Genomic DNA, 26,475 nt, shown 5'->3' on the forward strand with positions numbered 1-26,475 from the left:
TCTCTGAGGCTTCTCAGCTTCCCAGGAGGAAGATCCTGGGCAAAGGGATTTTTCAGAAAATATGATGCCACACTGGGATCACATCTTCTTGTGGAAAACCAGGGAAGCCTGAGCTGGAGCTGTGTCAAATGCTCAGCAGCAAGGGTGGAGCTTGGGAGAGGGACAATTCAGACCCATGACCTGTCCTGTCACCTCCTTTGGCTCAGTTACAGATATTTGCAGCTGAGATTGCAGAATGAAGCATCAAGGAGTGGTTTGGGTTGGAAGGGATGTTCAGGACCATCTCCTTCCATCCCACTTCTGTGGCATTCACATTTTCTGGGAAAATCCCTTCGCCCAGGATTTTTCTCCTGAGAAACTGAGAAGCCTCAGAGAAAAAGGAAAACAATTCTGATCTCATTTGCTTCTCCTGTGTTGTGCTCATGTGGAATTGTTTGGAGATTGTTCACCCACAGGTGATTGTTCCATTGCATTCTGCTGTGAGTTGTTTTCACTCCTTGGCCAATCAGGGCCAAGCTGTGTCAGGGCTCTGGAGAGAGTCAGGAGTTTTCATTATTATCTTTTTAGCATTCTGTAACTATCCTGTATTCTTTAGTATTTTTTAGTTTAGTATTCTTTAATAGAATATAGTATCATAAAATAATAAATTGGCCTTCTGAGAGCATGGAGTCAGATCCATCATTCCTTCTTTCATTGGGACACCCCACAAATGCAATACACTTCCACCTGGTCCAGGCTGCTGCAAGCCCCACCCAGCCTTGAGCTGGAGAGGGACTGGGGACAAGGCCTGGAGGGACAGGACACAGGGAATGGCTCCCACTGCCAGAGGAGAGGGATGGATGGGATTTTGGGAACTGGGAATTCCTGGCTGGGAGGGTGGTGTGTCATTATAGGACACGAAATAAAACGACGCGGACGCGCAACTCTCCAAGGTGATAAAAGGGAAGTTTAATTTTTGACTCTTACATTTACAGATTTCTAAAAGTGACAGTGATTGGAGGATAGCAGTGCCACCTCTCCAATGACACTGGACAAACCAACAATCCATCAAATTTCTCTTCTTCTATAAAAGAATGCAAAACAATAAGTTATTTACATAAAGTGTGTAAAAATGTTTGTTATAAAAATGTAAACATCAGAAGGCTTAAAAAAACTTTAAAAATCAAGGCAACAGTGGTGAAAGGCTGGGATGGAATTCCAGAGCAGCTGTGGCTGCCCCTGGATCCCTGGCAGTGTCCCAGGCCAGGCCCCTGCAGGATCCCAGGACATGGCACTGTCTGACCCCTCAAGCCTCAGGGGAAGGATCAGCCCAGGCTGCAGCTCCTGGTTTCTTTCCAGAGGCAGCCTTGAATCCAGAAGTCAGGCACTGGAGCCAAAAGCCAATTAGCAGCAGTTTAGCTTCATCAGCTTCCTGACTGAATGCGAGTTTTAATTAAGCATCCCATTTTAATTAGGCAGCCACCACGTACAGGGGGCTGGCCTCAAGACTCCAAGGCTGCAGGTCCTGTGCCTTAATTAGAAGCAAGACTCCCATGAGTTCAGCTCCAGCATCTGTGACAGCTGCTGATCCTTTGGAGGGCAGGAGAACTGCTGGGCACAGCTCCTGCCCTGCCATGGGGTTCTGTGGGGGTGGTCACAGGGGTCCCAGGATGAGGGAAGAGAGGAGAATCCTGACTCCATGTCTCAGAAGGCTGATTTATTATTTAATGATATATATTATAGTAAAAGAAAATGATATATTAAACTATACTAAAAGAATAGAAGAAAGGATTTCATCAGAAGGCTGCCAAAGGAATAGAAAGGAATGATAATAAAATCTTGTGTCTGACCAGAGAGTCTGAGACAGCTGGACTGGGATTGGCCATTAATTAGAAACAACCAGATGAGACCAATCACAGATGCACCTGCTGCATCCCACAGCAGCAGGTAATCCTTGTTTACATTTCATTTCTGAGGCCTCTCAGCTTCTCAGGAGGAAAAATCCTAGCCAAAAGATTTTTCATAAAATATCACAGCAACAGTGTTCCTCTCCTCTTGTGCTTCCAGAGGGATGCTCCAGTGGAGGAGCTGCCTGGGAGTGACTTGGCTGGAAGGAGAGGAGAGGCAGGGGCTGCTGGGGGTGTCAGAGCAGGTGCTGGGCTCTTGCTGTGATGCCAAGAGCTCTTTTGGGGTGAGTTTTGCTCAGTTTGGTGTTGGTGACAGCAGCTGAACATGAGCCCAGGTGGGCAAAGAGGCCAAAGGCACCTGGCTGGTACCAGGCACGGAGTGGCCACAGGAGCAGGGCAGTGCCTGTCCCCTGTGCTGGCACTGCTGAGGCACCTCCAGCCTGGGGACAGCTCTGGGCCCCTCATGACAAGAAACACTGAGGGGCTGGAGAGTGTCCAGAGAAGGGAACAGAGCTGGGAAGGGTCTGGAGCACCAGGAGAGGCTGAGGGAGCTGGGAAGGGGCTCAGCCTGGAGCAGAGGAGGCTCGGGGGGGACCTTGTGGCTCTGCACAGCTCCTGCCAGGAGGGGACAGCCGGGGGGTCGGGCTGTGCTCCAGGGAACAGGGACAGCACAAGGGGAAACCATCTCCAGGGCAGGTTCAGGTTGGATATTTGGGAAAATTTATTCATGGAAAGGGTGGTTAGGCACTGGAAAAAGCTTCCCAGGGCAGTGGTGGAGTCCCCATGCCTGGAGGGATTTAAAATCCATGTGGATGTGGCACCTGGGGACACGGCTCAGTGGTGGCCTGGGCAGTGCTGGGGAACAGTTGGGCTCCACAACCTCAGAGGGCTTTTCCAGCTTTAACAAATCTGACAACAAAAATGATTTTATGATCCTGCCCGGTGCCAGAGCCTGCAAACCAGCTGGGTTTGAAATGGGCCAAGTTCCTCAGTCCTGCTGGTGTCCAACACCAGTGAAGTGAGGCTTGTCCAGAGGGAGCTGTCACACCCACCCAGCACCCAGGGCCTCCAAAAATAACCAGCCCAGCTCCCTCCTGCTGTATTTGTGGGGACCCAGATGAAGGAAGGAATGATGCATCTGACTCCATGTTCTCAGAAGGCTCATTTATTACTTTACAATAATTATATTAAAGAATATCATTATATATAATAAATATGATTTTATTTCTATTCTATTAAAGAATATTAAAGAATATATTACATATTATTAAATGTATATGTTATACATTAAAGAAGATATGATATGATTGATATTTTATATTATGATATATTATATTATGATATATTATATTATGATATATTATATTATATTATATTATATTATATTATATTATATTATATTATATTATATTATATTATATTATATTATATTATATATATTATATTATATTATATTATATTATATTATATTATATTATATTATATTATATTATATTATATTATATTATATTATATTATATTTATTATATTATATTATACTAAAGAATACAGAAAGAATACTCACAGAAGGCTAAAAAGATAATAATGAAAACTCCTGGCTCTCTCCAGAGCCCTGACACAGCTTGGCCCTGATTGGCCAAAGAGTGAAAACAACTCACAGAAATCCAATGGAACAATCACCTGTGGGTGAACCATCTCCAACCACATTTCACACAGGAGAAGCAAATGAGATCAGAATTGTTTTCCTTTTCCCTGAGGCTTCTCAGCTTCCCAGGAGAAAAATCCTGAGCGAAGGAATTTTTCCAGGGAATGGGAATGCCACCCTCAGCCTTCTGCACCAGCTGCTGCCATCCCTGTGCTGGGAGAAGGGAGAATCAGAGTGACAGGAGTGCCTTTGTCAGCCGTGCCTGGGCAGGAGCAGGGCCATGGAGCCATTAGTGAGCACAAAGAGAGGGCAGGGTCTCTCCTAAGTGCTCTGGGGACAGAGGGATTGAAATGCTTCGCTCCCATTAATGCTAATGTGCATCACAGGGGTCTCTTCTTGCTGCCTTGGACTGAGAGCATTGAGAAAAGAGATTTATCCTTTCCACAAAGGATAAATCCCCTTGATTTTAAGGCACCGGGAAATGGGATTTTTCTTCATTTCACACTCATTAATTTCCCTGCCTGTGCTTGTTGAGGGCTGGGCTCAGCTCCACTCCTGCCCCCCGGGTGACCCCAAGGATGGTGTCCCCAGAGCAGGGCTCCTGACCCCAAAAAGCCACAACGACTTTGTTGTCACGTGGAGATGCAAAGTGCAGCACTCCAGCTTGTTGCAGTGTGCCAGAAATACTCACAGTTATTTGAATATATCCCACAATATTCCTCTTGTGGAGGACTCCAGAGCCTAAAGGGGCTCCAGGAGAGCTGGAGAGGGGTTGGGTTTGTGAGGGTCCCCAGGATGAGGTGAGAGATGAGGAATCTGACTCCATGTACTCAGAAGGCTGATTTTTTATTTTATTATATATTATATTAATGTTATATTAATTTTACATCATTAATATTGATTATATACTATACTATACTATCATAAATTATATTATATTATAGTATAGTATAGTATATACTATTATATACTATTATATTATATACAATTATATACTATTATATTATATTATATACTATTATATACTATTATATACTATTATATTATATACTATTATATACTATTATATTATATTATATTATATTATATTATAGTATAGTATATTATAGTATAGTATAGTATAGTATATATTATATTTATTTTGCTATACTGAAACTATACTAAAGAAAGAGAAGGATCCAGACAGAAGGCTTAACAAGAATGAATAATAAAAACTCCTGACTGACTCCTCAGAGTGCCACACAGCTGGCTGTGATTGGTCATTAAGTAAAAACAATTCACATGGAACCAATCAAACAGTGACTACGATCTCCAGACCACATTCTAAAGCAGCAAACACAGGAGAAGCAATCAGATAATTATTGTTTTCATTCTTTTCTGAGGCTTCTCAGCTTCCCAGGAGAAGAAATCCTGGCAAAGGGATTTTTCAGAAAATGTGACAGTGACAGAGAGGGAATTGGGACAGGGAGTGAAGTGAAGGAACACAGGGAATGGCTTCCACTCTGGGAGACCCATCTGGAGATGGGAATGAAGCTCTGCTGGTGAAAAGCCAAACCTTGGAGCTCCTGTGTGCAGTGAGCAGCCTGTGCCCACCCATGTGTAGGAACTGGCCTTAAAATCCTGGAAATCCTTAAAATCCTTAAAAGTCTGGGGAAATGACACTTTTGAGACTAGATAATGCTCTTCCCTCCCTTGCCCTGGAGGCATCAGGAATACCTGGAGCAGAGGGAAGGGCTGAGCTGAGGCAGGGCTGCAGTGAGCCCGCAGGCAGGGATGCTCTGAGCTGATGGACCATCTCTTTGTGCAGGCTCCGAGCTTGCTGCTCCAGGGGAGCTGCTGTGCTGCAAGGCTGGGGGTGCCTGGGGTGGAGGAACCTCCATGGACAGCACACACAGACACCACAGAGCTCTTATTAAAATTTTAAGCCCACTTTTGAAAAGCTTTCCCATCAGGAAAGCCTCAAAGAATTATGTTGATCTAAAGATACCCTTTATGAAATTCATGTTAATGGAAAAAAAAAAAAAAAAAGCCTTTTAAAGACATTAAAGGGGGAAAAAAAACCAAACCCAACATGCTGCAATTTTAATGAGGAGCTTGTAAACACAACCAACCCCTGCTGATTTTTTCCATTAATTGCCTGTGTTATCAGGGACCTGGGCCCTGCAGCAACACAGCTCTCAGCAAAACACCTTGCTGGGCTTGGGGCATCTCCCCCGACCCAGGAGGGCTGAGGAAGGTGATGGAGGCTCTGCAAGAGGCAGGGCTGGGTTGTCCCTGCGGGGCTCTGACCTTGCCTGGGGGAGGGAGGAGGGATGGGGGGAGCTGCTGAGCTGAGCTAGCAATCCCATTTTTATTAGAGATGCATTCCCTGATTAGCTCCACGTCCCAAGGATAAATTACAAAGGAAATGCAGGAAGCACTCGGGTGAGATTAAAGTCTCCCTCCCAGGGAAGCAGCAGCGAGGTCATTTTCTGGGCCATTATTCCTGGGCCATTAAAGGATTGCCACGGCTCTCCTCGGCAGCAGTGCTGGGTTTCACTCTTGATTTCAGCCCAGAAAGAGCAGAGCCCTTCTCTGTTGTATTTGTGGGGTTCCTAGACAAAGGAAGGAATGATGAATCTGACTCCATGTTCTCAGAAGGCAAATTTAATATTTTAAGATACTATATTATATCAAAGATATATTAAAGATACTATATTAAATTAATACTATATTAAATTAAAGAATACTGCACTAAACTGTACTAAAGAATACAGAAAGGATACTTACAGAAGGCTCAAAAGATAATAATGAAAACTTGTGGCTCTTTCCAGAGCCTCAACACAGCTTGACCTTGTTTGGCCAAAGAGTGAAAACAATTCACATGAAACCAATGAACAATCACCTGTGGCTAAACCATCTCCAGACACATTGCACATGAGCAAAACACAGGAGAAGCAAATCAGATAATTATTGTTTTCCTTTTTCTCTGAGGCTTCTCAGCTTCCCAGGAGCAAAATCCTGGGCGAAGGGATTTTTCCAGAGAACGTGAATGTGACACCTCTCCCATCTCCCACCCTGGCATCCAGGGGGGCACAGCACCCCTGGGAAGGAGTGCCAGCCCAGTTCCCACACCCTGATCCCTGGAAGGATGGGCACAGCAGATTTTTGGAGATTTGGGCCCATCAGCCACCTTCCCAGCACCTTTCTGTGTCTGCCTCAAAGAAACATCACCCCCCAAAACCCATGGGGTGTCTGCAGCCAATCTGCAGCCCACAAAGGAGGCAAAATCTCTCCCAGAGGAAAATTGCTGCGGGTGATTTGGCCAGCCCTTGAGATAATCCACACACTGCTGTGATGGCAGAAGGGGGAGATGGGGAAGATTCCTGAGTGGGTGTTCAGAAAGAGCCATGGAAATGAAAAAGAAAAAGCATTTGATGAACATAATGATTGTTATTACCACGTTCTGCTGCTCAGGGCCAGGGCTGGGGGAGTGTTCCCTCTCCAAAGGGAGAAGGAGCAGTCAGTATTTTGCAGGAAAACCTTTACCTTCTGTTGGGTTATGGTTTTCTCTGACCTAGAAATGGGGTAACTGAGAGGTGTTTTAAAACTTTTATTCCATTTTCAGTCTCATGAGGAGGGTGAGACAATAGAGATGTTATAATTCACACCACCACAATCAGAAGCTAATTATTTCCTAATTACAATACACTGTAAGTGTTTCTTGGCCTATCAGCTTTAGCTCTAGCTGTAAATTCCTTAAAGCCAATCATCTAAAATTACCCCTCATAAGTCCTACTACAATACAATCTTTCATAATTCTATTTCTCCAAAATGCCTAATCTTATTTACAAAACCACCCTTAAAAACTTGCTTCTAGTTCCATTTCTCTCTCAGCAATCTCCATCCTCTTCCCTAACATTTCTAAATCAGCACTTCTTATCTCAAAGTTTACATACAGATACACACTGCATACACTTTCTGTCAAGCTTTAAGAATTTTCTATAACTCCTTTTGCCCCAGCCTTCACTTCCAGGAGGCTTTGGGTGATTTTCAGTCTGACTGGGGTGGCCTGACCTGTGTTCCCAGCAGACGTGGGGCAGACCCTACGGAATTTTGGGTGATTCCCTGCAGGACACAGCTCCAGGGGAGGGAGCAGGGGGCTCACTGGGAGAGCCAGGGTGGATGTGGCTTGTCCCTGATCCCCCAGGGGAGCCTGTGGAGGAGGTGGACATTGAATATCTGCTTCCCAAAGCCAGGGTGTGATGGTTCACCCTCCTTTTCCTCTCCTTGCACTCAGGCACACCTTGGTGGGATGCTGGAGGCTGTGCTGGGCTGCTGCTCATCCCCAGCCCAAATCCCACACAATCCTATTCCTTTGTTGAAAACAAAGATGAGCCCATTTCAGATCAAATTAAATCTTCATCTGGTCTCTTAGGTCTTGTGGGTGTCCAGCCCATCAGCTGCACTGCAGGAGCTCTGATCTGGGTGTGGTGGGAGAATCTGCCCACATTTCCCCAGCTTGCCTGTTAGCAGGGCAAGGTCTCTCAGGATGACTGAAGTTGTGCATGTTGCTTTGGGTTTTCCCTTGTTTTTCCCTTGTTTCCGTGGATTTTCCTGATTGTTCCAAGCTCTGTTTCTGCCTGTTGGTTCCATGACTCAGAGTGCTTGAGAGGGACCTCTGTGGGGTCAAACTGTGTTTGTACTGGGGGATGGATGAGTCCTGGCCATGGAAATGACCTTGCTCTTTGTTTCCCCTGCAGAGCCAGCTCTCCCAGGCCCTGAATGGATTGTCAGACAGAGCCAAGGAGGCAAAGGAATTCCTGGTCCAGCTCCGCAACATGGTGCAGCAAATCCAGGTACTGAGTCTGCAGGCTGAGGAGCTGCCCCTTCCCACCAGGATGAGCCATCCCTATCCCTCTTCCCAAGCTTGGTTGGGTGGGTGCTGTCCCAAAGGAACCTCGTTTTCCATATTGCCCCCCGAGCCCTCCCCAGAACTGCTGCTTGTGGAGGGAACAGCAGGGTCCTGAGCCCTTCCCATCTCTGCCATGGGTGGATCCAAACCTGTTCCTCACCTGCCACTGATGCCTCAGGTTTGGCTTTTCTGTTTTTCACACTCTGTGCTGCTTCATTGTGTGGGTCTGGGTTCCTATTATGGGATGGTGAGCTCTGTGCACAGAGCAGGGAGACAAAACAATTCCTGCTCCAGCTGGGCACCAAGGACAAATGATCCAAATCTCAGGCCAGGAGCACAAACCCCGTGGGCTGGAGAGAGAAAAACAAGCAGGGTGGGAGTGCCTGGGCTAAAGCTGGGCTGGGACAATGAACTGCAAGGTGCAAATGGAGCAGAGCTGATCCCAGGGAGAGACCCCGTGCCCGGCCGTGCATTTTGGGGCCATTTTGGGTCATCTTGGGGGCAGCCCTGGCTGGGCTCTGGTGCTGCCCAAGGTGCATCCATGGAGGAGATCCTTGGAATAAATCCCTGCTTTATTTTTATTTTTAACTCCATCCAGCCCCTGCTCTGGGCAGCCTTCCCAAGCCATCACCCCTCCACATTTCCCCCCTCCCAGGCCGTGCGGATCCCACATCCAACGCTGTGGATTCGTGGGGGGCAGTGGTGCAGCTGCACCTGCACAAATGACCCCCGTGGCACCATTAAAAAGGAAAATCCAGTTTTGCAGCTGGCCTGGGGACGTTCCCTGGGCTGTGACTCCCTCTGTGCCCCACAGGAGAACAGCGTGGAGTTCGAGGCGTGCCTGGTGGCGCAGTGCGACGCCCTCATCGATGCCCTCAACAGGAGGAAAGCCCAGCTCCTGTCCCGGGTCAACAAGGAGCACGAGCACAAGCTGAAGGTGAGCCTGGCTCCCTGCAGGGTTGGCACTGGGTGGGGATGAGGACTGGCATGCTGTTTTTTGGGGAGCTCACTCCTTTTCCACGTGAACTCCATCTTGCTGCAGATGCCCAGCCCGCTCTCAGCACGTCCCTGACCAAGTGCTGCTTCCTCCAGGTGGTTCCCACTGAGTTGTTGGGTTCATTTCTAGCCCTTAGGTCAGCAGAACAACGTGTACAGCATGGAAAATTACTTTGTTCGTGTCTCATGTTTCTCCCAAGCCTCTGGAATGATCCTGCAGGATCTGCTTGTAACTTCTGCTGGAGTCCTGAGCCACTTGGTGCCATGAGCTGTCACCAGGAGCAGGACTGGCTCTGATTTCTCTGCTGTCATGGCCTCGGGGTGGTGGTGGCACTGAGGTTTGTGGTGCTGGGGAGCAGAGGTGCAGCTCAGTGGGAGCTGTGGGAACAGGCTCCTGCTTTGTGTCATCCCCACTGTCACCACACCACGTCTTTCCAGCTGATGTGGGGCTGGGAAGGGAAGCAAAGGACCAGATCTCACCTGGGAGCAGGGGAACAGGTGCAGCCATGCCAGAATTGCTGGACAAGGGGGTTGTCCCCTGGCCATCAGTGATGGAGTCCAGCTGAGGGATGTCACACCCACACTTAGGAGGGTGTGACATCCTCTTCCGAGGTCATTTCAATGTTCTGCCTTCTGTGTCTCTTGACCTTGCTCTGGGCCACCCAGGAGGCTGCCAGAGGGATTCCTGGAGCTGCCTCAAACGGGGGTGAAGGCCACCAGTCCTGTCTGCAGGCAGGCCATGGCAGCACGAGGGCATTTCCACGGGAGAGGGACAATGGCAGCTCTGTGGGACCGAGCCCACCATCGGTGCTCATTGCCAGCAACAAAGCACAGCCCCAACAGCCCCAGCACAGGGGGACCCCCGGGCCTGGTGGGCTCCCTGTCCCTCATCCCCTTCAGGGCATGGTTAATTAAACTCTCACAAAGCCAGGCAGCACAAAGCAATTTCCCTGCTCAGCACAACCCACAGAGGCCTTTGGCTGGAGGAATGGAGCTGCATCCCTCTGCTGCTCCTGTCCTGTCCATGGATCTCCATCCCACTGCTTGTCCTGTCCATGGATCTGCATCCCACTGCTGCTCCTGTCCATGGATCTGCATCCCACTGCCTGTCCTGTCCATGGATCTGCATCCCACTGCTTTTCCTGTCCAATGATCTCCATCCCACTGCTTGTTCTCTCCATGGATCTGCATCCCTCTGCTTGTTCTGTCCTGTCCATGGATCTGCATCCCACTGCTTGTCCTGTCCTGTCCATGGATCTGCATCCCACTGCCTGTCCTGTCCATGGATCTGCATCCCTCTGCTTGTCCTGTCCATGGATCTGCATCCCTCTGCTTGTCCTGTCCATGGATCTCCATCCCACTGCTGCTCCTGTCCATGGATCTGCATCCCAGTGCTTATCCTGTCCAATGATCTCCATCCCACTGCTTGTTCTCTCCACGGATCTCCATCCCACTGCTTGTCTTGTCCATGGATCTGCATCCCACTGCTTGTCCTGTCCTGTCCATGGATCTGCATCCCTCTGCTTGTCCTGTCCATGGATCTGCATCCCACTGCCTGTCCTGTCCATGGATCTGCATCCCACTGCCTGTCCTGTCCATGGATCTGCATCCCAGTACTTGTTCCCATCCATGGATCTGCATCCCAGTGCTTATCCTGTCCAATGATCTCCATCCCACTGTTTGCTCCTGTCCATGGATCTCCATCCCACTGTTTGTCCTGTCCAATGATCTCCATCCCACTGCTTGTTCTCTCCATGGATCTCCATCCCTCTGCTTGCTCCTGTCCCATGTCCTCCACGCCACCCCCACCCACCCTCGTTATCAGCTGGGTTCTGTCATTGGCCAGGCCTGGTCCTTAAAGCAAGAAACAGACCCTGGGTTTGTGACTGCACTCCTAAATTATTCCTGGAGCCTCCCTCCCTGGAGCTCCTCAGCTCCAGGTGCTGTGGGAAGGGCAGGAAGGGCTCTCTGCTGCCCTGGCAGATGTGGCACCTGAGCCTCATCCAGGTAGAATCAGAATCATGGAATTGGGCTGGAAGGGACCTTAAATCCCATCCAGTCCCACCCCTGCCATGGCAGGGACACCTTCCATTATCCCAGAATGCTCCAAGCCCTGTCCAGCCTGGCCTTGGGCACTGCCAGGGATCCAGGGGCAGCCCCAGCTGCTCTGGGCACCTGTGCCAGGGCCTCCCACCCTCCCAGCCAGGAATTCCTTCCTCCTGGCTCATCTAAACTTGCCCCTGCGGTGGGTGAAGCTGCAGTGATCTGCACCCACTCTGAGATGACCCAGGGCCCGTTTCCACCTGCAGAGAAGCAAGAGGTCACCTCCTGGCCTGTGCTTTGGTGGAGCTGGGAGTCCTGCAGGGCTGTGGGGTCTGTCCTGGCCAATGTTCCCATCAGCACAGGACACTTTGGCCACTTGTGTGGGACCGTCACCCTTTCCCACAGGAGGCCTCTCCTGGGTGTCCCCTTGTCACTGTCCCTTTGTCACTGTCCTGTCCTGGAGCATCTCCCCCTAGGAGATGAGTGCCCAGGGAGCCTTGGCAGTGCCAGGGAGCCTTGGCAGTGCCAGGGAGCCCTTCCTGGTCCCAGCTGGTGGCCCCAGAGCCAGCACGGAGCCGCAGTGTCCTGGCTCCTGTCCTGGAGTCTCCCCGGGCTGCTGCTCCTGCCCAGTGGGATTTTGGCCATCCTGGCACCGTGGGATGGAGAGAGGAGGAGAAGCACAGGGCACAGAGCCCTGGCACAGGGCCACAGGCATCTCTCAGGACACGTTCCCAGCCCCAGTTCCCATCCCCATGTGGCTGGCGCTGGGATTTGGGGGGGTTTGGCTTTGGGGCTGCCCTGCTTTGCCCTGGCCCACATTCCATGGAGGAATCCAGCCTGGATTTGGGGTGGGTTTGGCTTTGGGGCTGCCCTGCTTTGCCCTGGCACACATTCCATGGAGGAATAATCCAGCCTGGATTTGGGGTGGGTTTGGCTTTGGGGCTGCCCTGCTTTGCCCTGGCACACATTCCATGGAGGAATAATCCAGCCTGGATTTGGGAGGGTTTGGCTTTGGGGCTGCCCTGCTTTGCCCTGGCACACATTCCATGGAGGAATAATCCAGCCTGGATTTGGGGGGGTTTGACTTTGGGGCTGCCCTGCTTTGCCCTGGCACACATTCCATGGAGGAATCCAGCCTGGATTTGGGGAGTTTTGGCTTTGGGGCTGCCCTGCTTTGCCCTGGCACACATTCCATGGAGGAACCCAGCCTGGATTTGGGGTAGGGTTGGCTTTGGGGCTGCCCTGCTTTGCCCTGGCACACATTCCATGGAGGAATCCAGCCTGGATTTGGGGGGTTTTGGCTTTGGGGCTGCCCTGCTTTGCCCTGGCACACATTCCATGGAGGAATCCAGCCTGGATTTGGGGTAGGGTTGGCTTTGGGGCTGCCCTGCTTTGCCCTGGCACACATTCCATGGAGGAATCCAGCCTGGATTTGGGTAGGGTTGGCTTTGGGGCTGCCCTGCTTTGCCCTGGCACACATTCCATGGAGGAATAATCCAGCCTGGATTTGGGGGGGTTTGGCTTTGGGGCTGCCCTGCTTTGCCCTGGCCCACATTCCATGGAGGAATAATCCAGCCTGGATTTGGGGGGGTTTGGCTTTGGGGCTGCCCTGCTTTGCCCTGGCCCACATTCCATGGAGGAATCCAGCCTGGATTTGGGGGGGGTTGGCTTTGGGGCTGCCCTGCTTTGCCCTGGCCCACATTCCATGGAGGAATAATCCAGCCTGGATTTGGGGTGGGTTTGGCTTTGGGGCTGCCCTGCTTTGCCCTGGCACACATTCCATGGAGGAATAATCCAGCCTGGATTTGGGGTGGGGTTGGCTTTGGGGCTGCCCTGCTTTGCCCTGGCACACATTCCATGGAGGAATCCAGCCTGGATTTGGGGTGGGGTTGGCTTTGGGGCTGCCCTGCTTTGCCCTGGCACACATTCCATGGAGGAATCCAGCCTGGATTTGGGGGGTTTGGCTTTGGGGCTGCCCTGCTTTGCCCTGGCCCACATTCCATGGAGGCAGGCACAGATCCAGGCCTGACTCTGGGCCAGCACTAATTGCTGCAGAGCAGGGAGAGGCTTCTGAGGACACAGCTGGGAAGGGACATCTCCCTGCCCTTCTGCAGCCTCCAGCTATGGCTGGACTCAAAACTGAGAGCCTGGGCTTTAAAAGCCAACATCTGGAGGAGCACTGGGGCCAGGGCAGCTCCTCCTGCAGGACAGACCTCCTTGTGTGTCCTTCCATTGCTGGGCTGGTTTTCCAAGGAGCAGTGGGCTCTTCCCAGGGGGGATGTCCTCCAGCACGGGCAGGTTTGTGCAGGGGACACTTCCCTGGAGTGCTGTCCCTGGAAGAAATCTCTCCTCAGCCCACCACACACACAGGCTGAGCTCTGGGTGCTCCTCCTGAAGCTCTCAGCAGCCTTGTGGACCATTCCAGTCTTTTTCCAGCCTTCAGGCCATGGGGTGCCTTTGCTCCATGATTTCTCCAGGCTGCTGTCCAGGCTGACAGCATTTACCACATTCCCAGGAGAGCATTCCCAAGGCTTTCTGTCCATGGCACTGGACCTCCAGGGTGGAATGCTGCTCCTTCTCCAGGGTGGCAGTCAGGATTTCCCAGTGGAACTCAGTGCTCCCTGCTGGATCAGGTTCCTGGTGCTGCCAACACAGCAGCTCTGCTTCCCCAGCTCCTCTCCCAGGTCTCCATGGAAACACCCACCTGGAAAAAGCTCTGGCTGTGGGATTCTGCACACCCAGAACCTTGCCAGGGTCTGTCCTGGGGATTTTTCCAGCTGGGATTTTTCCATCTGGGTGTGTAGGTGGCCCAGGGTGAGGAGGGTCCATGTGACATTCCATCTGTGTCCTCCATGTGACATTCCCTGCAGGGCTCATCCCAGGCACTGGGAAGGATGGGTGCCTTGAAATCTGTTCCCCACCCAAGCACTTAAAAAAGGAGGAGGACACTTAAGTGATGTTCTTGCCTTCTAGGAGCTGTATTAAAATTAAAATTAAAATTAAAATGTAAATTATAGTTAATGCCATCTCAGGGAAGAAAAGCTCTTGAAGGACCTGTCCTATTTTAAGGTGGTGGTGAATTGCTGTGAGTGCACAAAATCTCCTTTTTATAGGCTGGAATTAACAGCCAGGTTCTGGCTGTTGCCTTGTTTAGCACTTAAAGGGGGAAAAAATGGTATTTGATAAAAAATGACCACAAAAAAAAATGTGGAGAGCTTCCCAAATCCCCTCAAAATCTGAGCCAGGCTGGGTCAGTCTCTTCTCTGAGCTAACAAAGGGAAACAGCCTCAAAGTGCTTCAGGGGAGATTTAAATTGGATATGAGGGAAAATTTCTTCATGGAAAGGGTTTTCCAGGTGATCCAGCAGTGGGATGTGTTCCCACCCATGTGGATGTGCCAGGTTTTCCTGGGAGTCCCTCCTGGCCCCCAAGGCTGCCCCTCAGCCCAGCACAGGCTCTTGCACGAGTCCAAGGCTTGAGGAACCCCCAGATTTCCCTTCCAGCTCTCTCCATCAGCAAACTCCACATTTCTGGGGTCCCAGGGAGTAGAAATCCCTCCTGCATGAGGAGAATCCCAGGATTCTGTGGGTTAAGAATCCCAGGATTCAAGTGGCTTAATGCCACATGGAAAATGTTTTAGCTTTGGTGACCCCACTGGCTTTAGACCAGGCCTCCAAATGTGTGAGAGATGTTTACATCTCATTTCTCAGACCTTTAATTTTACTGATCAGAGTGACTGATGGAATCTTTCTGCCCTGTGTGCTTCCCATTTCTCCTTTAAAGCCCCACTAGATCCCAACCAAAGATCCTTTTTTTTTTTTGCCTTAAAAGCAGTTTGGTGCTGGTGAAGGCAACTTGGATTTCTACTTTGGGCTTTTTTTTGCTGTAGAGATGGTGAAATTAAAATGCTGTTTTATGCCCTGGTTCTCCAGATGGGTGATGCTGGATCCTTGAGGGGATCAGAATTGGAGAAGGGCTGGGACAGGGCTGCAGCTTTGGGTTCACCTGGGAAAGGCTGCCCTGGGAGTCTGGGGTGTCTCTGCTGCTGGAGCCTCTTTTTTTCTGGTCTTTGAGCACCTCAATAGAAAAAGAAAAAAGCTTTTATTACGTCTTCACCCAGCAAATGCTGTTTCCTGGAGCTGGAGCCTGGCTGGAGGCAGCAGATGGCAATTCTGCTGGAAATCCTTGGGAAGCACCAGCTCCAGCAGGGAGAGCTTCACAAATTCATTATCCTGGGCAAAGCAGACAGAGATTTAAGCTGCAAAGAAGATAAGAAGATTGTTGTAGCAATCCCATCTTTGCTGCCTTCCCAGTGGCACGTGCACTGCCCCACAGAGGGGTCCCAGTGGATTTTCCAGGCATTCCACGTGGGATCCCCTTCCCAGCAGGCAGGGAATGCAAAACCTGCCTCTGCCATGGCTGGTGCAGCCAGGATGAGCTCTAACAGCAGGGCTGCACCCCACAGGTTGGTTTCATCTCATGCTCTGCACCTGGGAGACCCAAAATCCACACAGGCAAAACGAGCAGACGAGTCCTGAGCCCTCTCTCTGAGCAGGGGGGGTCACACAAAGCCAAAAAGCTGCTTTGCACCTTCTGGATCCTGCCCTGGAGGACTGAGAGGGGAAATCCAGGGGATTGTCCTCTTTCAGGGAGGTCAGTGTGGGAGTGGGGTCTCCAGGACCAGCTGGTGGCTCTGCTTTACCCTTACAGGACCTGAGGGGCTCCAGGAGAGCTGGAGAGGGACTGGGGACGAGGGATGGAGGGACAGGAGCCAGGGAATGGCTCCCAGTGCCAGAGGGCAGGGATGGATGGGAGATTGGGAACTGGGAATTGTTCCCTGGGAGGGTGGGGAGGTCCTGGAATAGAATTCCCAGAGCAGCTGTGGCTGCCCCTGGATCCCTGGCAGTGCCCAAGGGCTGGACAGGGCTTGGAGCAGCCTGGGACAGTGGGAGGTGTCCCTGCCATGGCAGGTGTGACACTGGGTGGCTTTTAAAGATCCCTTCCAACCCAAACCATCCTGGAATTGTGTGATTCACCCCGGCAGAGCTGTTCCAGGGCACTCAGGAGTCACAAACTGGCCCTGAATGAAGTCCCCACTCTAACAGCAGTGTTTGAGGCCACAACCAGCCTGTGCAGGTCCAGCTCCAGCCCAGAGCCATCCAGCATCCCCACAAGGCTCTGGACAATGTCCAGCTCCAGAGGAGCAATATGGGAGCTCCCTCTGCTGCCTGGTGCACCCTGCACCCCCTCCCTCTGCCACAGCCTGCAGGCACCAGGCTGGGATGGCTGAGAGCAGCAAGGAATGGCTGCTCCTAAAAATCCAGAGCTGTTCTGGAGAGTGGCATTTGATGGCATTTCACACAAGCAGTGGTGCTGTCCCCAACCTCCCAGGGAACAGGGTGAGAGGGAACAGCCTCAATGGGCACCAGGGGAAGGTTTGGATTGGGAATTAGGGAAAATTTCTTCATGGAAAGGTTTGTCCAGCCATGGCTGCTCAGGATCTCCATGCCTGGAGGGATTTAAAGTCCATGTGGACCTGGGGACATGGGTCAGTGTGGATTCTTTATTCCTTTTTTTTTTGGTTAAGGTTGGGATTAAAAGTGTGAGATGGAATTTCTTGTTTGGACTCAGATGTTTATTAGTTCTTATCTATGTTAGAGTCTCACAAACCCTGAGTTCTGCAGTACTGTACTTTAACAAATTAAAAGTGGAGTTTTATTTCTCTCTACAAGGCCTTTTAAAGATAAACTGTTTAATTAAGAAACTATACTTAATTTGTTTTTACTTTTAACTGAATAACTAACTACTCGAGTCCCACAATTTGGACTTTTTTATCCAGTTACACAATATTACCTAAACCTATGAGGAAGAAGGATTAGCTTCTGCTTTAAAACTTCTATCTTGTTTTATAAATATAAATATAAATATAAATATAAATATAAATATAAATATAAATATAAATATATTAAAAACTACATATATCTTATATATATTACTACATTATAGATATATTACTACATTATAGATATATAAAACTACATATATATTATAGATATATAAAACTACATATATATTATAGATACATTACTACATTATAGATATATTACTACATTATATATATATGTATGTGTATATATATTTATTTATTTATTTATTTATTTATTTATATATATTACTACATTTTGAAACTTTAAGCTCTGAGTTTCCCACCCTGTGATATCACACACTTCTATTCAAACTCCACACCCATAATCTCACTTCAATCATTCCATTCTGGAAGCTTCTCCACAGCCTCAGGTCAGTGCAGTGTTCTCTTGGGGGTCAGAGCCTCAGCACAGAAAGTCTGGAATTCTCTGCAATTCCCAGGGTTCCAGCAGGTCAGTGCTGGGGGGACAGTTGGCCTGGGTGGTCTCTGAGGGCTTTTCCACCCTGAAGGAATCTGTGCTTCTAAGCTGCAAGGCTGGTAATTCTTTTCTTCCTGCTAGGTGATTAAGTAGAGGTGATTAAATTTTAATTAACCAACACGTGATGGCACTGATGGCCCTGCAGGACTCACCCCCCCTGCAAGCCCAGGTTCCTTCACTGTGCTTCCTTTCCCCTGCCCATCCCTCAGACAGGAGTGCTGGCAGCAGGAGCTCTCCAGCCCAGAGTGGGATCCCAGCACTGCTGAGCCCCTGGAGCAGCAGGCACTGAGCTCCCAGCAGTGTTCATCTGTGGCACTCATATTTTTTGGAAAAATCCTTTTCCCCAGGATTTTTCCCCTGGGAAGCTGAGAAGCCTCAGAGAAAAAGGAAACCAATTCTCATCTCATTTGCTTCTCCTGTGTTTTGTTGTTTTGGAATGTGTTTGGAGATTTTTTACCCACAGGTCATTGTTTTATTGGTTTTATGTGAATTGTTTTGACTTAATGACCAATCAGGGCCCAGCTGTGTCGAGGATCTAGAGAGAGTCACGAGTTTTCATTATTATCTTTTGAGCCTTCTGTAAGTACCCTTTCCCTATTCTTTAGTATAGTTTAGTATTCTTTAATATAATATAGTATCATAAAACAATAAATTAGCCTTCTAAGAACATGGAGTCAGATTCATCATTCCTTCCTTCATCTGGGAACCCCACAATTACAACATTCATCCCTGTTCATTGCAGCTTTTCCCATCTGGCTGCAGCTGCCAAGCTCATCCTCACAGCTCATCCTCGCTGTAACATTCCCCAGAGCTGCACAGCTTTGTTCAGTGCCAGTGGAGGGCTGTACACAGCTTTTTAAAGCTCTTCCAGGAGCAGAAAATAAAAAATCTTCTGTGAGCGTTTGAGCACATTTGTCCAAGAATAAAATCTCTCTTCCCGAGCTGCTCTGCCAGTGAAATCCTGGACCTGCAGGGTTCAGTGTGAAGGAGCAGCCAGCTTAAAATAAATAAAAATAATCCTTATGGCATCCAAATAAATCCTGGTGGCATCCAGCCTGGACTCTCTCCTCCTTGCTGTGCTTCAGGGAAGGTCAGCAGAGCCCTCAGGCACCAGCAGACCTCACCCTTGTGCTGCTCTGCTGGGATGCTGGAATGGGATCCCGTGGGGAAGGAGCTGAGAGTGCAAGAGGTGCCTTAATGTGGAGCTTGGGCAGCCCCAGGCTGAGCTTGGATTTATTTATTTATCTCCTCTCCCTGGAGCTTCCCTCCCTCAGAGCTCATCCCCAGCCTGTGGAGAAAAGGAGGGAATTCTGCAGAATGGTCCCTGCAGCTGCTGAGCATCTCAAGCACATCCTCAGGGATGGGGCTGGGGGAGGTGGTGTGTCCATCCCTCTGGCCAAGAGCACTGCCAGGGTCACTCCTCATCCTCATGAGTGCAGCTGCCCCAGGGCCAGCCCCATAAGCTGGCTGCATGCCAGGGGTGGATAGGGCAGCTCTGGATCCATGGGAATTGGCATTGGCTTGGCATGGAGCTCACGAGCTGCCATTTGAAGGTGGCTTAATTAAAGGCAGGGCATGGAGCTGCCCTCCTGCTTTGAATAATTGTGTGTGTTAATTATGATTTTGGGCTGAACAAAGCTTGTTAGAACAGTTTGCCCTGAGTGATTCTGGATTCCCCTGGATCCCTGGGAGTGTCCAAGGCCAGGCTGGACAGGGCTTGGAGCAACCTGGGATGGTGCCAGGTGTCCCTGCCACGGCAGGGGGTGGAACAAGATTCCTTTGGGCTGGAAGGGACCTTAAAAACTTTCTGTGATTCTACACTGTTGTTCCCCAGGTTCTGAAAGGTCTGGAGCTCGGTGTGTGAGTCTGGGCCAGTCCTGGTGACCCTGGTGTCCTTGTCCCCTGCAGGTGGTGCGGGACCAGATCTCGCACTGCACGGTGAAGCTGCGCCAGACCACGGGGCTGATGGAATACTGCCTGGAGGTCATCAAGGAGAATGATCCCAGTGGCTTCCTGCAGGTCAGTCTGGGGCCTGGGGGGTGCAGCAGGGCTGGGGCTGCTCCAGGGGAAATGGCCAAATAAAATCTAGGATCTGCCTCTGGTCACCTCCATGTTCACAGCAGGGCAGGAGCAGGAGCAGGAGCAGGGGCAGGGACGTTTCTGGAGGAGAGTGTCAGGAAAATTAATCCACAAACACCAGAGGTTTATGTCCAAAAAGGAGACAGAGGAGTCCTTTGGCTTTATTTGAATAAAGGGAGAGGCCATGGGGCATTCTCCTGAGATCTCTCAGATTTTTGGAGGACGCAGCCTCCCTTTTTATCCCAATTTCCAGCCACATTTCCCTTCTCTCTTTCCCCATTGGCTGAGGTCCTTGAGAGGTACACACTTCCCAAAACACCTGATACCAGAGATTTCCCTCTAATGTATAACCCTCCCTTTTAATTTTTAATTCTTATGGAATTTAGGGTTTTTACTTCCCCATTGTCTCTTTCATCTTTCAATGTCTAATTTCATTTATCAGCAAACCTAAAGTTTATTTCTAAAAGCAAATATCTTTTTCCATCCATCAATCAGTGGAATCCTTCCCATTGTTTATCTCCCAGTGCTGGTTTTATCTACCAGCAGACCCTCAACTTGGTTGGAAAGACAAATCTGCCATTCCTCTCAAGAGGAATGGAGCAGGGGGTGGATGGTGCATCTCTGGAGCAGGGATCACACCGTGCTCGTGGCTCTCCACTGAGACACCAACAGACCAGGCATTCCTGGGCTCCCTCTGGTGTGAGAAAGGGATTTGTACAGGACTCTCAAAACCTGACAGAAAGCTCACACAGCCTTGTACACTTGTGTGCAAACTCTGAGGTAAGGTGTGCTGGCTCAGGAAGGCCATGGAGTAGAGATGACGTTGCTGAGAGAGAGACTGAACTAGAAACGAGTTTCAAACTATGGCCTTTGCAAAAAAACCCAGATATTTTAGAGAGTTAAAACTGTGAAAGATGCATTGTGGGGGAAAATAATTAGGTGATGGGGGTGAAGTATGAGCAGCATTGTGTGACAAAAGCTAATAGGCTGAAAAACATTTATAAGGCAACAGGTTGGCTTCTGATAGAATGGCATTGAGTTTTACTTCTCTTGTGTCTCACCCTTCTATGAGACTGATAAGGGAATAAAATTTTGTAAAACACCTCCCAGTCGCCCCATTTCTGTAAAACTGGGTTTTTCCAACACTTTGTCCCTAAACCCTGCCATTAAATAGCACCCAGCACTCCAGGGTTCCCTCCTCCAGCCCAGCCTGCAGGGAAGAGTGATGCTGGAAACCACGTGTGACATCCCAGCCTGCAGCCTGGGAGGCAGAGGGACGGGGAAAACAGGGTGGGGACAAGGCATGGGACACTCCCACAGGGGCTGAGGCTGCTCCTGCCCTGCAGATCTCAGATGCTCTCATCAGGAGGGTGCACATGACCGAGGATCAGTGGGGGAAGGGGACGCTCACCCCCCGCATGACCACGGACTTCGACCTGAACCTGGACAATGCCCCTCTGCTGCAGTCCATCCACCAGCTGGACTTCGTGCAGATGAAAGGTAAGGATCTTTCCAGTGCCTTCCTGTCTGGGTTTGGAAAGCCAGGTGTCTGCTAAGGAGGGCAGGAGCCTCCCCTGAAATGGAAAATGCAAACCCCCTCCCTCCCAATTGCTATAAATTTTAAATTAAGGGGCTCTCAGGTAAAAATATGGGAGCAGGAATGACAGTTCTGTATTAGGGAAGAAAATAAAAGGATAAAATGAACAGTGCAGTGAACCAAACCAACCCTGCCAGAGCCAGAGCACAGCCTGACACCCTGTGGGTCAGGGGGCTGGCAGCAGTCCCACTGGAATTGTGGCTCAGCCCTCCTGCAGTGCCAGGGCTGGTTCTGCTGGAGCAGGGATCCTGGAGAAGGGTGCAGTCTGCCTCTGAAGGTCCAGGGGCAGAGGCAGCTGCTGTTCCTCTGGGAAATCCAGAGGAGAAGCTGTGCTGGTGTTCCAGGATCTCCAGATTCTATCCGGGTAGGAATGCTTGGCTCCTCCCCCTGGGCTCCCATCTCCCAATGGGATGCTGCAGTTCTTATCAGCCATGCAGGGACATTCCATGGCCTCTTATCAGCAGAGGTCTGCCCAGAGGGAGGAGTGGGTGTGGGAGAGAGAAGGGAAACTGCCCAATGGACAGAAGACAGCTGCCACACAGATGGCAAATAGAAAACAATTTGCTTGGCAATCCAGGACACTTCCCAAAGCTCAGCTCTGCTCCTGCTGGGAGCTGCCAGGCAGCTCATCCCAGGGGAAAGGCAGAAAAGCAGAGTTTCTCACCTCCTGTGAGAAATGAATTTGGAGAGAATTCTCAGAGCTTAACAGAAGGTTGACACAGAGTGCATCTGTATGGAAACTTTGAGATGAGAAATGCTGACTTATAGAATAATACAAGGATTGTTAAGAGAAAAATAGAACTTAAAACAAGTTTCAAATGATGGCTTTGCAAATAAAACTAAATACTCTGGAGAAATAGAACTATGAAAGGTGTATTGTAGTAGGACTTATGAGGGGTAATTTTAGATGATTGGCTTTAAGGCATTTACAGCATGGTGTGGCTAAAGCTGATAGGCCAAGAAACACTTACAGTGTATTGTAATTAGGAAATAGTGGTCTTCTGATTGTGGTGGTGTGAATTATAACATCTCTATTGTCTCACCCTCCTCATGAGACTGAAAATGGAATAAAAGTTTTAAAACACCTCTCAGTTACCCTGGGTCAGAAAAGGGCCTGATCCAGCAAGCTCCCAGCAGGACTGGGCACCCCAGACCCAGAGTTATGCCCATTCCTGTGGGTTTTGCATCCCTGGGCCAACCATCTGCCTGCCTGTCTTGGATCCCTGGCATCTGTGTGCCAGAGCAGGGTGCCAGGGGTTTGCCTTTGCTTGGAAAAGCACTCCTACTGCATTAAAAATTTATTACTGCATTAAAAAGTGCTCTGACAAAGTTGTTAGTGCATTGAAAAGTACTCTGCAGGATGGGACCTCTCTTTTGAGAGCAGCACAAGGCTTTTCCCAAACCTCTGCTCACATCCCCATGCTCCTTCAGTGCTCAGCAGCATCTGTCACAGAGCAGATGTCCCTCCAAAGGCAGCCAGGTCACCTAGCCTGGGCTGTGCCCTCCCTCCCTCACCTCCCTGTTGGTTTAGATCATCATTTTAGCTTTCTATTCTATTCTATTCTATTCTATTCTATTCTATTCTATTCTATTCTATTCTATTCTATTCTATTCTATTCTATTCATTTTTCTCTATTTCCTTGCTGTTCCCCATTCCCTCTGTGCTCCTTCTCCTGTCCCACCAAGGGCTGCTGCAGCCCATGAGGAATTTGGGGTTTGGCAAGCCCAGGGAAGCTGACAAAGCTGCAGAGGGGCTGTGACACAGGGAGGCTCAGGAGGACACTGAACCTGGCCTGTACCTCCAGCTGCCTGGAGGAACAACCACCAGCTTCAGGCCTGGCACTGCTCTTCATCCCCACCACAGCTGGAATTCCTGGCCCAAGAGCTGTCTGCACACACCAGGGTGTCTCAGTGGCCAGGGACAGGCAGGATGTTGGCCACACTCTTCTCTGTCACATCCTCAGCTGATGGTGCTGGTGGCAGTCAGGAGCTGCCCGTGCTCGCTCTTCCTTAGCCAGGCTGTTAAACTGAAATGTCAGGAATATTTTTGGATAGCAAACCCAGGGAGGGCTGGATTGCTGTTTCACATTCCTGTGTTCCTGCCCTCCCTTCCTGCAATTTAGCCCAGAGGGAATTTTTAATTAATAAGAGCAAATCTGCTGCTGGTTCAGCTGCCCACCCTCCTCTTATCAAATCCCTCCTCCTCCTCCTCCTCCCAGCTCACCCTGGCTGTGGAAATCAGTTGTTGGTTTTGTAGACTTGCAGGAGGTTGGGTTTGCATCCCAAATCTCTGTCACAGCACCAGGGGAGGGAGGGCAACACCCGAGGCCTCAGTAAAGAGCAGTGAGCAATCCCAAGGCATCCCACACCCCCTGCCCAGGAGGTGGAGGAGTCACAGAGGGCGAATGCTGGGCAAATCCAGCTTTCTCCCAGGCATCCATGGCTCCTCCCCATCTTGTCTGTCTCCTCCACGTCTGTTTCCAGTGGCTCTTGTCACTTTGGGCAGTGAGGATGAGGATGGTGGACGAGCAGCTCTTTGAGAGATGTGTCCCTGTCACTCTTCCTGTGCTTTTCAGAGCAGGAGTGGGCTGTGGGACACATGTGGAGGTGCCCAAGCACAGCAGGAAAATCCCTGGCAGTCCTTTCTGTCCCCTGTGCAGCTGATGGCAGTCAAAGGGGGTGCTCAGCCCCCCAGTTTTGTTGCAGTGGATTTATTGAAGGGAAAAGCAGGGCTGTAGATAATTCCAGAACCTGTGGGAGAATTGTCCCAGGTTTGGGACTGGCTGCATGAAAGGTCCAGGCAGCTCAAAACAGACACATTGTGCTGCCATAATTCCCCCAAATTAATTAGCAAATGGGAATAAAGCAGAAAAGCTTCACCAGGCTGCCAGGGGGAAGAATTCAGTGGAGCTTGGTGGGAGAAAAACCCTTTCTGCTTCCTCCCCTGCCCCTGGAGCTGCCGTCCCAGCCAGGCTTTGGCTGCACCCTGCATGGCCCAGGGTTGCACTAATTGCACTAATTGGTGATTAGTCTCCTCCCCAGTGCCGGCCCCGCCGATCCTGCAGCTGGAGGAGTGCTGCACCCACAACAACAGCGCCACCCTGTCCTGGAAGCAGCCCCCCCTGTCCACGGTGCAGGTGGAAGGATACATCCTGGAGCTGGACGATGGCAACGGGGGCCAGTTCAGGGTAGGAGGGGATGTTCTGCCCCCAGGGATTCCCTGGCACGGGATTTGGGGGGATGTTCTGCCCCCAGGGATTCCCTGGCATGGGATTTGGGGGGATGTTCTGCCTCCAGGGATTCCCTGGCACAGGATTTGGGGGGATGTTCTGCCCCCAGGGATTCCCTGGCACGGGATTTGGGGGGATGTTCTGCCTCCAGGGATTCCCTGGCACGGGATTTGGGGGGATGTTCTGCCTCCAGGGATTCCCTGGCACGGGATTTGGGGGGATGTTCTGCCCCCAGGGATTCCCAGGCACAGGATTTGGGGGGATGTTCTGCCCCCAGGGATTCCCTGGCACAGGATTTGGGGGGATGTTCTGCCCCCAGGGATTCCCTGGCACGGGATTTGGGGGGATGTTCTGCCCCCAGGGATTCCCTGGCACAGGATTTGGGGGGATGTTCTGCCCCCAGTGATTCCCTGGCACGGGATTTGGGGGGATGTTCTGCCCCCAGGGATTCCCTGGCACAGGATTTGGGAGGATGTTCTGCCTCCAGGGATGCCCTGGCACAGGATTTGGGGGGATGTTCTGCCCCCAGGGATGCCCTGGCACAGGATTTGGGGGGATGTTCTGCCTCCAGGGATTCCCTGCCACGGGATTTGGGGGGATGTTCTGCCCCCAGGGATTCCCTGGCACAGGATTTGGGGGGATGTTCTGCCTCCAGGGATTCCCTGGCACAGGATTTGGGGGGATGTTCTGCCCCCAGGGATTCCCTGCCACGGGATTTGGGGGGATGTTCTGCCCCCAGGGATTCCCTGGCACAGGATTTGGGGGGATGTTCTGCCCCCAGGGATTCCCTGGCACAGGATTTGGGGGGATGTTCTGCCTCCAGGGATTCCCTGCCACGGGATTTGTCCTCTTTTTTTTTTTTTTGTTTTTTTCTTTTCTTTGTGCAAGTCCCCTCTTCCCTGCTGGGTTGCCCAGGGAAGCAGAGGCCCAGGTGCAGACAAGCTGTGGGGTTTTGGGGTACAGGGTGATTTGAGGGGGTGCAAATGCCTTTCCAGTGGCCAAGTTGACTTGGAAACTCAAAGAACAAGTTTAAGCTCTTGTTACCCAGAGCAGCTGTGGCTGCCCCTGGATCCCTGGCAGTGCCCAAGACCAGGATGGACAGGGCTTGGAGCAGCCTGGGACAGTGGAAGGTGTCCCTGCCCATGGCCAGAGGTGGAACAAGATGGTTTTTAAGGTCCCTTCCAATCCAAACCATTCCATAAAAGTCCCTATTTTTAGGTTGCTGAATATATTTCATGCAAGGTATGCTAATTGCCATGAAAGCCTCATGGTTTGCCAGCTGCCAGCAAGCAGAGGTGTTTAAGGCCTGAGGGCTTTTAAATTGCTGTAATTACACAATTAAAATATGATTTTTCTCTGATCCAACACGCCAATAATTATCCTGGTGTGTTCACATCCACGGAGAGCAGGCACAGGAGCAGCCCCTTGCACTCTGAATTTACCCACAGAGAGCTCAGGCAGGCAGGAGCCAGAGCAGAGTTGAGGCAAAGGAGAGGTGACAGGGCTGGGACCTGGAGGGAAGGGAGCAGCAGGCTGGGTGTGGGGAGAGCAAGGCCAGTGCTTGCTGCTGATATTATTCATCCCCAATCTCCCATCCATCCCTGCCCTCTGGCACTGGGAGCCATTCCCTGGGTCCTGTCCCTCCATCCCTTGTCCCCAGCCCCTCTCCAGCTCTCCTGGAGCCCCTCCAGGCCCTGGAGGG

The 26,475-nt window shown here is 50.5% G+C and overlaps 1 protein-coding gene across 4 annotated transcripts in view; it reads left to right on the forward strand.

The window, feature by feature from the left end:
* The window catches only part of TRIM9 (tripartite motif containing 9), a 77,485-nt gene that overhangs the window by 35,386 nt on the left and 15,624 nt on the right, over window positions 1–26,475 (forward strand). For 2 of the 4 annotated variants that reach the window (XM_059850676.1, XM_059850678.1), the window contains exons 2-6: window positions 8,274–8,369; window positions 9,240–9,362; window positions 19,776–19,886; window positions 21,293–21,446; window positions 24,574–24,731. In XM_059850676.1, the coding sequence (XP_059706659.1) occupies window positions 8,274–8,369; window positions 9,240–9,362; window positions 19,776–19,886; window positions 21,293–21,446; window positions 24,574–24,731 (642 nt within the window). The remainder of the gene's footprint in view (window positions 1–8,273; window positions 8,370–9,239; window positions 9,363–19,775; window positions 19,887–21,292; window positions 21,447–24,573; window positions 24,732–26,475) is intronic. The other 2 variants (XM_059850677.1, XM_059850675.1) reach the window with 1 other exon arrangement.

The sequence above is a fragment of the Haemorhous mexicanus genome, chromosome 6 (assembly GCF_027477595.1).
Source record: "Haemorhous mexicanus isolate bHaeMex1 chromosome 6, bHaeMex1.pri, whole genome shotgun sequence".
Classification (NCBI taxonomy): domain Eukaryota; kingdom Metazoa; phylum Chordata; class Aves; order Passeriformes; family Fringillidae; genus Haemorhous; species Haemorhous mexicanus.